This window comes from Agrilus planipennis, unplaced genomic scaffold (assembly GCF_000699045.2).
Source record: "Agrilus planipennis isolate EAB-ADULT unplaced genomic scaffold, Apla_2.0 scaffold124, whole genome shotgun sequence".
Lineage (NCBI taxonomy): Eukaryota > Metazoa > Arthropoda > Insecta > Coleoptera > Buprestidae > Agrilus > Agrilus planipennis.
The window spans coordinates 313,039-328,323 of NW_020438950.1; the positions used below are offsets into that span (position 1 = coordinate 313,039).

At 30.8% G+C, this 15,285-nt stretch overlaps 2 protein-coding genes across 2 annotated transcripts; both read left to right on the top strand.

Moving 5' to 3' along the window:
* The first annotated feature begins 2,768 nt into the window (after positions 1 to 2,768).
* On the top strand, positions 2,769 to 3,505 carry LOC108735008 (IQ domain-containing protein K-like). Its single transcript, XM_018466791.1, has one exon. It carries the CDS (start codon positions 2,785 to 2,787, stop codon positions 3,442 to 3,444), a length of 660 nt encoding a protein of 219 aa, XP_018322293.1. The 5' UTR covers positions 2,769 to 2,784; the 3' UTR covers positions 3,445 to 3,505.
* Positions 3,506 to 5,486: 1,981 nt separating this feature from the next.
* On the top strand, positions 5,487 to 6,561 carry LOC112904561. Its single transcript, XM_025974800.1, has one exon. The coding sequence runs from the start codon at positions 6,001 to 6,003 to the stop codon at positions 6,559 to 6,561; it is 561 nt and encodes a 186-aa protein (XP_025830585.1). The 5' UTR covers positions 5,487 to 6,000.
* The last annotated feature ends 8,724 nt before the right edge of the window (positions 6,562 to 15,285 follow it).

Sequence of the window (15,285 nt, forward strand, 5' to 3'; positions counted from 1 at the left end):
GATGTCAAACTTTGACAATTACAATTTTCTTTAATCGTTGTTATGAATTACAAGGAAACTCGTAAATCAATAGCCAAACATTGCTAACTTCATCCCCGTTAAATTTTTGTTAGCAATGCGCGCGCAACTTCCGTTGCTCTTAAAGTGCTAAAAGGTGTCTAACAGAAATATAATTAAGTATAAAGAAAAATTTATAATTTTAGAATTTTTTATTGCTGTAGAAATACATACAATATGTAAAAGTATTAGACAGTTAAAATGGTCACCCTTCGCCGAAGATTCAGAATAAATGGCATTCCGCTTTCTGTTAATCGCTGAGCATTAATTAAATGCATTCGTATTCAGAAAGTATCAAGAACTGCGACTGATTGTCACGAAGTGCTAACATCCATTAATTTACAAGCATTATTTACGGTAATTTACTTTTGCTGCTGTTAGTTAAATTTTTGGACTGGAAATTGTAAAACATAATAAGCCAAAGGGCAACCTCGTAAACCTATATTCTTTTTCATGAGTTAACATACAAACTGAAGAAAAACGAGTCGCTCAAAAATGTTAGAATTTTTTTGGGTGACTAGAAAAGAAAACCTTTTAGACTTGTACATACGGAACAATTTACATTTGTAATACTTTACCTATCTTCTACCTGTATTTTGTAAATCTGACTTCAATAAAATCTGTTAGAAAAACTGTAATTTTCATTCAATTTAATATTTTTCAATTCTACTCGGTGCTATACGTGCATGATAAATAAGAAGCACTTTCTTTATAGACACTTATGCCAACTACCTAAACGATTCACTTCGATAAATATGCAGTTTCATTAACGTTTTTATTTTCCAAAAGAAAGCATATATAAGCCATCTCTTATTTTCTCTAGTTTAGTTTACTTATTAAGTGCATTTGTAATTAAGAACTAGTCCGGTTAGTTTACACATTCGTTGACTAAACATGCATACCGTAATGCAGGTAAACTTTTAATTTTATTACCCTCCATTAGTTTGAACATTTAGGAGCTTATTTTTTACTTGCAATTTTTACGCTAGATTTCGATATACCTTTTATTGCTAAAAAAGGCTTCAAGTTATCCTACACAACCGTACGAACCCGAGAAAGACAGTAAAACTTACACGGATCAGGAAGGACACTCTGACAATCTTCAAACTGCTTCGGAGAATGATTCTAAAGAAGATTACGATCACTCGATAGATTATGATGTAAGTACTTATTTACTGATTTCATAATTATTAAATACAACGGTGTAAAACCCTTGACCTAAGAAAAAAAGAGTTGGGTACAAAACTGCGATAAAATTTACAAGGAAACAAAACAATTAGACGAATTTACTTTTGTCCTTAATTGTTTTGATAATATTATCGATCAAACTATACAAAATAAATAAATGAAGTTTGCTCATATTGGCCATTGAAGGTATTAGAAGCTTAAAAAGGAGGCAAAGAGACATTCCGTGAATGTCTTTTAATTCTTTAACTGAAGAGAGCCCAAAAATTGTTAATTTAACGGTGGATAATATAAAATATTGGATCGATATTGTTTTCCGGGTTCAATGTCATGGTCCATGGAATTTTGAAGTTCCAAACTGATATCAGTACCTGTCAAATCACCACTTTTCCTACCTTTAGCAAGGAATTACGAAATTCTAGGAATTACGACAAACAATATTGAATTGATATAAAAGCTGTGTAAAACTGATAACTACAAGATATTGTGATCTGCTATTAAATATGTATAATCCTAAATTCTTAGAAAACGATTCGAAAAACTTCACTTATTAGATAAACCCAAAGCTAAAGAACTGTAGATTACTCTTATTACAATATGTTAAAGATCATAAACAAAATGGGGTTGTAAGTATTTCGATATAAAATGATTGATGTTGATTTTACGTCAATAAAATTATTTGCAAATCTATTTTGGCTCTAATCTTTCACGCTAAGCAAACTATTTTGGCATCAGTGTCTATTTTCCAATTAAAAGAGTGACAAAGGCAATTAAGGAAGCATATAGAAGAATTATTTGTTGTTGAACTGAAGAAACTATATCATAAAGTTAGAAAAACTATACCTCAATCACTTCAAACAGAAAAAGATGAATCGTACTCAATCTTCGCACCTGGTAATATAGTGCAAACTTCACTATTAGTTTAGAAAAACTCCAATATTTAAAAAATGAGCAAATACCTGCAAGGTTTTCTTAAAAACAATTTTATACCTAAGTAAATGTACAAAATTAAACAAGTACCTACTACAAAAAAAATATTTTGAAAATACGCATTTGGCATTAAAAATACAAAAGGGAAATCTATTTTGTATTTTACATTTGAAATAACAAACGAAAAAAGTATTTGCATTTTGTATTTAAATACTTTTAAAACACCATTTCGCACATTTCTAATATTATCGATATCGGTATCATCTAGGTTACGCGAATATTTTAAAAAAGTTTTCAGGTATATATTACAAATCGATTTAATTGTTTTAATGATTATAGCATACCAATGTAATATTCTTGTTTATAGCATCTTGAACAAACCAAATGGCCTCTATCGCAAGTGTATAAACAGGCTGTCGGAAATTTATCCATNATAATTTTAATAAACAAAACAATTAGACGAATTTACCAATATAATATTCAATATTAATGTGAAAATTCATTTAATTTTTAATCCATTACAAATTACATCATATTAATGAAGAAAAAATGTTGCTCGGGTTAGTGAGATTTTTATTTTTGCTAGTTTGTTATAAACAAGGTGTCATTATAATGTCATCGCAAAAAGTACTTCAGTCGAATGTTCAATTGAAAAAAACTTCAGCGCAGGAAATCTCAAAAGAGGAAGAAACTCAGTCAGAGGAAAGTGATTTAGAAGAAACACCGAAGGTTCCTCACAACCAGATATGGCAGGAAATTTTAAAGGAAAGCGAAGAAAACCGGAATGAAATAGATTCATTTCGACAGACTAAAATTACTGAGTGTCCGATACCCGACAACCCTGCTACGACCATTTTAAAATACCAAATATACCCTTTTTTAAAGTACATCTTATTGGAGACAATGACCAAAGCAAAAGAGAAAGGATTGTGTTTGAGATGCACTTTCAATCCAATCGATTATATCGCTGAAATGTATTGGAACTTAAATCCGAAATATCCCGAACGCAAGGATAATTGGATGTATATTTTTGATATGCCTTGGGTTGAGGATTGGTTAGAAGAACATCCTAGACCGATTTTCCCATTTTCTTATGTGTGGAGTTACGAATATGCTGCCATCAAAATTCAAGCGTACATGAAAGGATACTGGGTACGACGCGAACCCGAAGTCCAGGAAATGAGAAAATTCTGGAGAGATTTAAAGGCAGAGCAAGAACAAAACAATTATGAGAACGATGAAGTGGAAGTGTCGCATGTTGTAATCTCTTAAGAAAGATACCCACTTGCTTTATACTTATTTCTATTTTAAAATATTGATGATTTTAATTATATAAAAGGTTTATTTAAGAAGTCCATTGATTTAGTTATTACTTTTGAGATATTCCTTATAAAAGTGCAATTTTTACTTAGCAAGAAAAAAGTGACAGTGACATATAAAAATTGTCAAAATACAGACCATTACCAAGACATTCTAAAAGGTTCTGAATTTAAACTGAGTCACATTGTACATGTTGGAAAGGTTTCGGTGTGAAAAAGTCAAAAGGAGTTAAAAAGTTTTTCTAGCTGTAGTCTTGAGGAGGTCCTTACAACTAGGGTAAAATGTCGGCAGTGGTTTTTAAAAAACTTTTAACCCCTTTAGGCTTTGATTTCATATTGAGTAAAAAACAGGGGAAAATAGGAGATACGTTTAATGTTTTTAGAAAAATAGCGCATATACTTGTCACATTTGGCAGCATTCCCGGTTGTATATTTCAAAAAGTGTTGCTGCTGGGGCACCTAAATTTATATTGAACGTTGTGCTTTTGTTTATTTTCGAATATTTTGCAAGATTTCCTCAAAATCTTGTAAAATTTCGTAACAAAAATTAAAAAAAAACAGTTTTTTAATACTTGGATGCTAGAGCCACTGGTTTATGAATGCTGTTAAATACTTCGCAGTTTAGTTACATTATTAAAGATATATAATTAATAAAAAGAAGTTTTCTCGTAAAAACAGTGGCGTACATTTCAGTTGTGAAATCCATCAAAATTTTAACGCAGTTCTACGCAAAAAAAGTGAGGTCAATTCTAAAGCAATCCAAAAATCAGAACGTTCCATTTGAAAAATCAGGAAAATACAAATCTGGGAATTTAGGCAAAATGTGATAAATACGATGGGTAGGCCAAAAAATTTTGACTGAAACACCTTTCTCTGTATTCAATTTTGACCATCTGAATTCATACAAATTAATGAATTGTTCCAGTCCTTCAAAAATATGCAGTTTGTGTTTACTAGGTATTTTCATAGAAAAATTTAGTAAGAGTAAGTATATAAATCCAGTGGTAATTATGTGTGTTTCATTTAGGAATTTAAATTTTTTACGATAATTGCATTATGCATCATTTCTCATATAAATATAGTACTGACAAACAGGTGTGGCCTCTACTAATTCTTCTTAGGAATTTAAATTTTTTACGATAATTGCATTATGCATCATTTCTCATATAAATATAGTACTGACAAACAGGTGTGGCATCTACTAATTCTTCTTTGAAATCTTCTAGTAGTAATGTAAAATATTCCATATAAAGCACCGTGTTGTATATCGTACCGTTACCAGCACCACCGCTAGAAATTATAATTTTTCTTGAATCCGTGCCCGTTTTTCAGATAAATTATATGGGGTAGAATATTTTCCCACCCCTTTATAGTGGTTTGTGTAGACTAATATTTTTTATTTTAGAAGGGGTAGGTTGCCATTTTCAAATGATGTAGGATGTGTTGTACTTCATATTAAGCACTTAGTATAATACATAATTATGCATCCGTAAGTTTACAGTTATAGCTATAGGCATCGGCAATATTTGTTATTTTATAAGTAGTAAATTGTCATTTATTTTTATTAAAAAGGGGCTCTTCATTTTCTAAAATATGTGTGGTATAGTTTGGTTTATACTTAATTGAACTGTAACAATTTGAACTATAATATTGTTGTATATTTCTTGAATTCACTTCGAAATTTTTTAGATCACTTTAGGTAAATACACCGTCTTCTTTTGAGTAATTTTTCTTTGAGATCCTGTTCTAATAGTTTCATTTGTATCTTATAAAGCATGTATTATTCACAGTTATAGTTATAAATATCGGCAATATTTGTTACTTTATAAGCAGTAAATTGTAATTTATTTTTATTAAAAAAGGGGCTCTTCATTTTCAAAAATATGTGTGGTGTAGTTTGGTATATACCTAATTGAACTGCAGCGATTAGAACTGTAATATTGTTAGCATTTTATTTTTAAAAAAAGGTACGACGTGTTTCATATCAAATTAAACAGCATCTTGTGACGATTACATTATTATAATAACTGTATATTTTTTGAATTCACTTCGAAATTTTTTAGATCACTTTAGGTATATATATACACCATCATCTTTTGAGTAATTTTTCTTTGAAATTCTGTTCTAATAGTTTCGTTTGTAGGTTGGTCTGTGTTCTGTCGGAGCTGCCTGCGACGCGCTGATGAGATCCAAAAAGATCGAAATCGCGATCCGCGTCTGGCAGTTTCGATAGAATACAGACCACTTCGAATTATTTTATTTGAAAGAGGTAGGTTTCCATTTTTGCACGAGGTGTTGTTACGTAATAGTATCAAATGTTTCAGATAAAACACCACTACCCCTTGTTTTTCACTGTGTAGTATGTGATAATATTCATCATAATAACACTTATTTTTAATGTAATTCTGAGAGCAGTTTTTATACAGGCCATCTGCTTTAAATCCGTGTTCTACTAATATTAGTGATTAATATGTTTTATTAAACGACCGATGTTTTCACGTTTCAGATCATGTCAGCCAAAAAGGTTCTTAAGCTTCTGATTTTTACTATAACTTCATTAGTAAAGACTTTGCAGACAACCTACAGCGAAGATGCAGCGCGCGACGGACTGAAGAACTGTACTAAGGCTGTACGAACTATTAAAATGCTATTGAAGAAGGCAACCACGGTAGGCGAGAAGCAACAACTTTTATCGCAGCTGGCTAACGTTAAAAGTTATAGAAATCAAATAAAAGTTTCTGTAAGACATGGTTCGGGGATGACGGGCGAGGTTTTAACCTCTTCTAGACCATCAAAAAGAGTAAAATGGGACGACAGCGAAATCGCATTCGATAGCCGCATTCGTACCGGTGTGATTTCTAATTTGAAGCATAAAGACCCACGTCAGTTTCTCGCCGATTGTTTCATCCTCTTCAAACGTCGCATTGCCAATGTTTTGAAGAAAGAAGAGTCGCTCAAGGTTAATGCGATATTGGGAGGGCAATTCCTTTTGCAAAAAGCCGATCGAATAATTGAGGAAACCAAGTATTTCAACACCCGNCTTCAAAAATATGCAGTTTGTGTTTACTAGGTATTTTCATAGAAAAATTTAGTAAGAGTAAGTATATAAATCCAGTGGTAATTATGTGTGTTTCATTTAGGAATTTAAATTTTTTACGATAATTGCATTATGCATCATTTCTCATATAAATATAGTACTGACAAACAGGTGTGGCCTCTACTAATTCTTCTTTGAAACTAATAAAAATAAAAAAAAAGCATACACGTTATATAGTGAATCACGCATGAGAAAATTGCGACGCTGAAAGTCACACAATGTATTTGTTACTGTTTTATTTTTTATTTTAATCAAGGAGTTATGAATAGACTTTGACGCATAAGATTTGGTTCAGGGTCAAAACTTAGGTATCAGATACATTTTATGATGCAGACTAGGGTAGATAATCCATTGTTCTTTAGAATTTTTGTTTTTCCGATTTTGTATAGAGGAAAGTCTCCTTATATTGGGTAATTCTATTCAGTATTTCAAAGTCCGTTAATTGTTTTTTGTAAATAAACCCATAAAACGAAAGGTCTCCCGTATAAAGTAATCTTGTGTGAAGCACAAACTCGCTTATTCACTAGTAAATTAAAATTATGCCTTTATTTGTATTATAAATTTTTTGTTTCTCTGCTTGCAGACTGTTACAGAAAGGTAAATAATAGTTAGCTTAGGGTAGTGTCATTTTACAGGAATGTTCCAGAAAGTTTGCAGAATATACCCATGCAGTTGAAAAAAAATTGCTATGACGGATGTTTTTGTTTCAATCACGTAACCTGAATAATAAAGGTACAATAGAATTATTAAAATTTAAACATTTTTTATTATTTCTGTAATTTTTTAATACTTTACTTTGTTAGAAATAAAACGCTATTTTTCGTTTGTTCGACTAGATTCGTTTTTATTAGAACATTTTCAAGAATGAATTAATTATGTATTTAATTAATTGGGTATTTAATTCTTAAAAATGTCCTAATAAAGAAGAAACTAGTCGAACAAACACTAAATACTATTTTATTTCTAACAGTTAAGTGAAGTATTGAAAAGTTACAGAAATTAAGTTATAATGGAGCTTCCATAAAGTATCAAAGATTTCTATCAATTATATTAAATTATTAAAATATATTTTATTCACGCAAACAAAAGCATCCAAAATTAGGCGATTTTCCTGTAAAAATTTTTTTGTTTTGATGCATGGAAGGGACTCTCCCTTTGCCTTAAATGTCACGAGAATTGTTTAAAGTACACTCAAGATTTTTAAGAACGCTAACCATACTTATAAAAAAAGTATTTTTGATATTTTTTTTATTATTTGAATTACAAATGGTGATTCTATTCTAATTTGCATCTGAAAATATTCATATTTAGAATTTTGAAACGTTTAAAAAATTGTGAAATCAGTGTGAAATCAAAGCCAAAGGAGTTGATTTCACACTGATTATGAAAAGAGAAATAAGAAATAAAAGTTAAGGAATAATATTTTTTGCTTTATCTATAAAATTTTTGAGCGACCTTTAGGTAATCAAGTTAATAACTGGAGAAACTGCATAAAATGTGAAAAATAACAAATTTAAGCCGACTTAACATTACCTACTTTATACTTTAATTGTTCTGAGTTATATAATTTATTTCCTCATATATGATGATTGGAACTAAAACTAGAGGTAATTAGTAGATTAAGGACAAGGGGTGCTCCGTCAAATTTGAAATTAGACCAGCAATTGCAATACCAAGAATAATATACCTTCATATATGAACGAAAACACGGGAATTGGTATATTACAATTAGGTAAAACTAAATATTATGTATAAAAGAAATTATGAGTGCTGTCAGCACAGGGCAAAGTAGTATTACGTAGTTAGTATCAGCAATATCTTATGCTGAAGTGTACGATGTGTTGCATACCTATTTACAAACAATTCGTTTAAATTTAATTTTTCAAACAATTTTTAACACAAAGCAAGTGATTAAACAAATTCTTTACAAAAGTGAATTTCGGCCACTCGAAGCAATGGTGCTAACAGTTTCGAGCTCACAGTGACTGATAGGGGCGAAGAACTAGTATAAATAATAGATATTTACACGAATTTAAAATAATGTTGAATGATAATTTATCATTTTTGTTAAAATGCTCTTGAGTTGAATTTAATTTAATTTAATTTTGTTAATTTTGTCTGTCTATTGTAGATAGGCCAATAAATACAAAGGAGTTAATCTGTAAATAAATAACCAAACTTTTTCAATTTTTACATTAATTATGAAAATTATGTATATTATTATTATTTTTTTTAGGCATATCCAAAATACAATTTCCGATATGGCGTACAAGATTTTCATACAGGGGATATAAAATTTCACCAAGAAGCCCGTGAAGGCGACGTTGTAAAGGGACATTATTCCCTGGTTGATCCCGATGGTACTTTGCGAACTGTTGAGTATTCAGCTAATGATCACACCGGATTCAATGCAATTGTACACAGAACTTTCTTAAAACAACACCAAACAGAGCAAGAAATTCCAGAACACTAACCAACAATAAAACAAATACTTTATAATTTTAATTGAATAAAATCTTAGTAATGTAGGTATTGCCCGTAATTTCATTTATTAAAAGATTACTCACTTCAATAGTAATAATTTTAAAATTAATAATTGGCTGTTATCTGAGTCGGTATCGGAATAAATAGCATTACAAATGTGAGTGAAATCCTTATGTTTTATTCCATCGAGATTGAATTTAGATGATATGCATAATTGATGTATTCAATTACGTATTATATCTACTAAACCGATTAAAAATCTCTTATAAACGCTTTTAACATTTGTAACCTTGCAAAAATAATTAGCAATCAGATCGGAAACGTTGGTGGGTATTACTTATCTTCAATCGGGGATTTTGAACCACCGTGAAGACCTTCGTTTAGCTTTTAAGAATAAGAAAGCACAAAAAATTATTTTTTTTCTATGTATAAATAAGGTCAGAATTAACACTTTTACAGCATTACACGAAGGGACAAAACTTTAATTAGTATTTTGGTAATATATCCATTACAGTACCTAAATAAAAAAATTTCTAAATGCCTACTTCTTAAAGTGTCTTACCAAGGGACTAACTGTAACTATTGCTTTCTCGAATGAATGATGAAGGCATAAGAGGGGTTAAAAGGTAAAAAAAAATATATTTCATAATTTTTCTTCAAAAACTCACCCATTTTAGTTCAGTTCATTCAATTATTGTACTACGAACGCGACTTAGTCCCATTGCTTTCCGCCAAATTGAAAAAGAGATTATACAATGAAATTGCTCTTGGCGTCCACATTCAGGAGATGATATTGAACATTTGATTTAATATAGAAAGATATTTCAAACTTTGAACCAGATTAGAACCAGAGAATTTAATAAATTGTTTTTTGTAGGTAAATATATATTTTTACATACTACATTATAGTGGGTCTTATAATCATAATTAGCCTAGCTAATAATACAATTTCAAAATCTATTAAACAGCACATTTTTTTTTAAATCGTTACAAATGTCACCAGTGTTTTCTGTTTGGTCAATGGTCCTTTTTATCGTACTGTACAGTTGTACATACTTCGTTGCACTTCTTTTCTGAGACATATTTAGCTCTGTCCTAACATGAAAGATCTCGTAATAGGCAGAATTACCCTACAAATGTTTTAGAAGCTCCATGATGTTTGGATGCGTTTTTCCAATATTTCTCTCAAGTAGACTGTGCCACGATTCTCATATATTGCGATATTGGTGCGATGCCGCTCGCCGTAATAATCTCCTCCAATTAGATCATTTTCCATCCATTGATCAATAAAATAGTCATTCTAACTGCATATTGCGGATGTATTTGGAGATNAGAGATCACGAGTAAAACGTACAACTATACAAATTAAATCATGACGTCTTCTGGGGTAAAACACTCCAGACGTAAACTAGTCAACTACTCCCCCATTCGGATGTCCAAGCGGGGACTTCATTTCACTTTTCATTACGGAATTTGCCTTTCGTAGATAGGTACCTGTTGTTTTCATATAGTTTCGATTTTCAATGAGAAGAATATTTTATTGATCCCATTATTAAAAAAGAACATTTAATGCGTTTTATGATCGATTTTATGACTTCTATACACTATGATTCCCATGTAAATTTTTTTGGATACTTATTTGACGAATCCTAAGATTAATCTAAAAACATGCCGTTACATATCAACTACAGGCATCAAAAAGTAATCGAGGATGATACCGCCCATAAGTTACTCCTGGAAATTTTGAAATTATTTTATGTCAAGAATTTATTACGCTTACCATGTTTTAGTATTATTGTTAATAATTTTGGTCTCAAATAATAATGAAATATTGTTAGCTTTTTAGTGACAAAACATATGATTTTCTACCGTCTCTAGCGTTTTCGTACCTATATATTGTAGATTTAAATCATTATAAATTATATAGTTCTCACACACAAGGAGAGGACTAAACTAATTATTTTGACAGTAAATGAGACGTACGAATTGAGACTTTAGATGACAAAAAAATAACCATGTATATCTAAGTTCTTACTCAATCAAATTATTCCGTATGATTTATATTTAGTATTGTGTGCACTGACGAAAGTCGACGTTACTCCCTATCAGATTGACATTTGGCGGTCGATCGATTTTTTGATTGATTTGCCATGTTCATCTCGTTTGTTAAATTATCGTTGACACACATGGTGTCATATCTACTACAAGTAAAATTTTCGCGAATCCGCATACACGAATCTGAGGTCACACTTTTTCTTTTATAAATCGACAATGTTCAACAAAAGGTTATTGATTACGAGAGATTGATAACGTATTGGCAATTTTTATGACAATATAAACTATCGCATTCGTTAACACGAAAGCAACTTATTGTAAAACAACAATAATTTATTACTTATGCAAAACGATAGATAAATTTTCATTGCTGTACTCGATATTATATTATGGGAACAAAAAGTAGGAAAAACAGTTAGGTTAACATCATAAGCCTATGGTAGGAAGAAACAACACGAACGAAGTATCTAGTTAAATTAATTGATCGTGATCAAGGAGATAAACTTCAATAAAATGGAAGCGGTATTATCAAAATAGTATGAAAATAAATAAAAGTAAAACAAAAATATTAGAATGCGAGGAAAGAAAGAGTAGGGAAAGAGGGAATATAAAGATAGGAGACAAAAAATTAGAAGAAATTTTTGTTAAGTTTGTTTTGGTCACTTTGTTATAGAAGGATTTGAGGAGGACTTAGAAAACAAATAATTANGAAAACGAATAATTAAAACTAGATAACAACAACATATATTTACAACTTAACAACAACTGGCGTAACGAAAGGAGAAGAGAAGAGACTTGTTCTGCTGAAGGCGTAAGACGAACTCCTTTGGTAACTTATGAAAAATGAAAAACTGTCCTACAAGGAAGGAATAGAGAGGGTAGTAGATACGAGTAGGGAAGTATTAAAATATGGAAACTTTAAGATTAGAAATACGAAGAAATTGATGGCCGGTCAACCACCGAAGAAACCTATTGTAAAAATGTAATTAGGAAGGAATGAAAGGTACAGACGTCATGCAGTTAGTACACGAAAGATGAAATGTTACAGGGATTATAGGAAAGAGTTATTTAAATAGATAATCAAGATACAATAGATTATTTACAAAAGGAAGGAATTTCTATAGACCCTAATCGAAAATAGAAAAGAAATATTTTGGAAAGGTATTTACAATATGTACACAAAATGAAACAATTTTCAAACATGTGGTGGATATCGCCACAAAATATTTTCCGTATCTACGAAATGAGATGATTTAGGATGGAAGGAGCAAAAGATAACACAGGGTCGAGTCGTCTTTAATAAATACTTCTATGTTCGCGAACGGTTAATTTAGAAAATTCGAAAGATTGTACGGCCCTGTACGGTTCCGAAACGTGGAAGGTGGGCACAGCGAAAAAGAAAATGTTAAAAGCGTTCAAAATAATGACGATACCTTGGATAGATAGATTAGAAATACTAGAAAGAATAGGAGGACAGGAGTTACTATGGAAGTCAATAAGAAATAGACGAGATAGGTTGGTAGGACACCTTTTTAGGAATGAAGGGCTAGTTAAAGACATATTCGAAACAGAAACAGGGATTAAGAGGAGTAGAGGTAGACGTTAATTAGATTAAGAATATGTGGGATGTTCTAGTTTGAGGGAATTGCTAAGATTAGCTTAGGATAGGAGAGGTTGGAGATGCACCAGTCTTAGAATTTAGGACACTATGGTGATGATGATCGTGAGTGCTATTGTAAGGATTATCCGAGGTGGGCTTAACAGTAGAAGCGATTTCGTAACAAAAAATTAAAAAGCAAAAATTTTCTTTAACACAACTAGTAGAATATAGGTGTTTTAAATTATGGAAGTTTGACTGTATTATTAATTAAAGAAATTAAAAAGTAGAAATAATTAACTATACAGCTAGTACCTACTGATGCTTTTCATACAGTTTAGTTTCTGAAAACGAAAAACTGAAACCAGGAAAAGAAAACAAAGCAACAACAAAGAAAAGGATCAACACAAGGATATGAAAGGAAGTTACAATAACCCTGATGTGAGTATATTAGATTTTCGATAAACGGATTAATTGTGCCTACGCAACGCACTAAAGATATGCACTAAGATAACTGTTTATGCCAACATCATAAGTACCGCTTTTAATGCGAAATTAGACTACCATGGACATCGTTTTCTAAAAAGTTACTTTGAGTTTGCACCGAGTGTTTACTGACTAATCAACATGATAGGAGCCTTGGAGAAATCCTCCATTAGAGAAATTTCGGTTCTAGAAATTAACACCTCCCTAACTTGTATTAAGGTTAATAGATTAAATAATTAAGAATTATCATATTACAAACAACGGAAGAAACGGCATTTGTTTTCTTGATCTGACTTTGTAATTGATAGAAGTTTAAAAATAAAAATTCATAAGTTTATTTGTTCAGATGGTAAACGAAATAAATTGGGTTAATTTTACTCATTAGGTGAGCATGTTCATAATAATTAAATTAGAACACGCCTTGTACCTAGAAGGTTATATAATTCTAAAATAATTTCATCATAAGATAAATAATAAGTTCTCGTGATGCTGCATACTGTAAAAGATACATTTGTCCTGCAACACAGTTCTGTAATCGTTCACTAGTTTCGATTTAACTATTCAAGAATTAATACAGTAGACTCTAAATAGTTTAAGTGATATATAATAATAAAACTCTTGGATGAGTTCTACAATTTTTTCTTCGGCTTATTGGCATCACCAGTAGTAACAAAACATATTGAAAACTTGTATTTCCAAATTAACTTGAAGCACAGTTATATTTTATTAATAAGATAAGTTGAATCTAAGTTAACTTAGTTATACAAGTTAAGAGTACATTTTGTTACTCTGGAAGATATCTTCATAAAGCAAAATAAGCGAACAGAGAATCAAAAGTTTGTGGAACTTTATTACGTAATTCAAAATGCTTCACCAAGAAATGACATCGACTTTCAAAAAAAAAATTTTTTTTAATTTCTGTTTTAAGTTTAAATATTAACTTCTACATCCATTAAGATTATTTCCAATTAAAGAAATGAATACACTTTTGACTCTATGAGAAGGAATCCATAATGATTCATCATCATAAGGTCGTCAGTCCTAAGACTGGTTGGATACGTACCTCCACTCTTTCCTATCCTGAGCCAAACCTCGCATTTCCCTAAAACTAGAACAACCCACGTCCTTAACTATTTGCAAATAGTAATCTAAAGTAGGTCTATCTCTACCCCTTGTAACTCCTGTTTCTGCCTCTAATATGTCTCTGACTAGACCTGAGAAGGTGTCCTACCAACCTATCTCGCTTATTTTTTATTGACTTCCATAGAGTCCTCTGTTTTCCTATTCTTTCTAATACCTCTTCATCTCCATAATGATTATTTTATCAAAAATCTTCTCTGTTGTTGGACCATAAAAATCTACGTCAGAACGCAAAATGCCATATATTGGTGAGTATACGTACGAAACAGATCGAAACAATGAGAGTTCCTGTTTGACCATGGAACCCTAATAATATTTTATGGATTATATGATACATTATGTATTTATGTACATGTATGCAAGAATTTGGACTAATTAGTCTATGTTTAAAGCAATATTGTCAGATTTAATATGAAAGGTCACCTCAGCAGTCAGCATCCGTTAAAAAATTGAAATGACTACCTACAATAGAAACACCTTTTCGTTGCCACGTATATAATAATATAGGATTTCATTACTAGATTATTACCGTACAAATATCCGTAAATGGAAGAATTGAAGGACGACATATTGGAATACTTATACATATATGAATATAATTCTTTCTCACACTAACGACAAATGTGTAAGATCCGGTTTAAAATTAAATTCGTAAATTAATGTGATGCTGCTATTGAAAATCATTTTTCCGTGGTAAGGACAAAAATACCAAACAGTCAGTATGGAAGGATTCATTATCACCTTGATTTTTTAAATAAAATAATTATGAATTCTCTAAACTTTTTTACTGTAAAAGTTTCCAACGTTTCACTGAAGGTTTCTGAGCGTCTTCAAGGAATTCTTATATGCCAACAACACCACTTTTCTCATTACAAACAATATTTATTTTTTTATTTAAAACATAATTAGTGATTATTTATTATACAACTTAATTT

Bases quoted from the DNA above. Each gene is read 5' to 3' on its own strand.
- LOC108735008 (XM_018466791.1), top strand. From the start codon at position 2,785: ATGTCATCGCAAAAAGTACTTCAGTCGAATGTTCAATTGAAAAAAACT.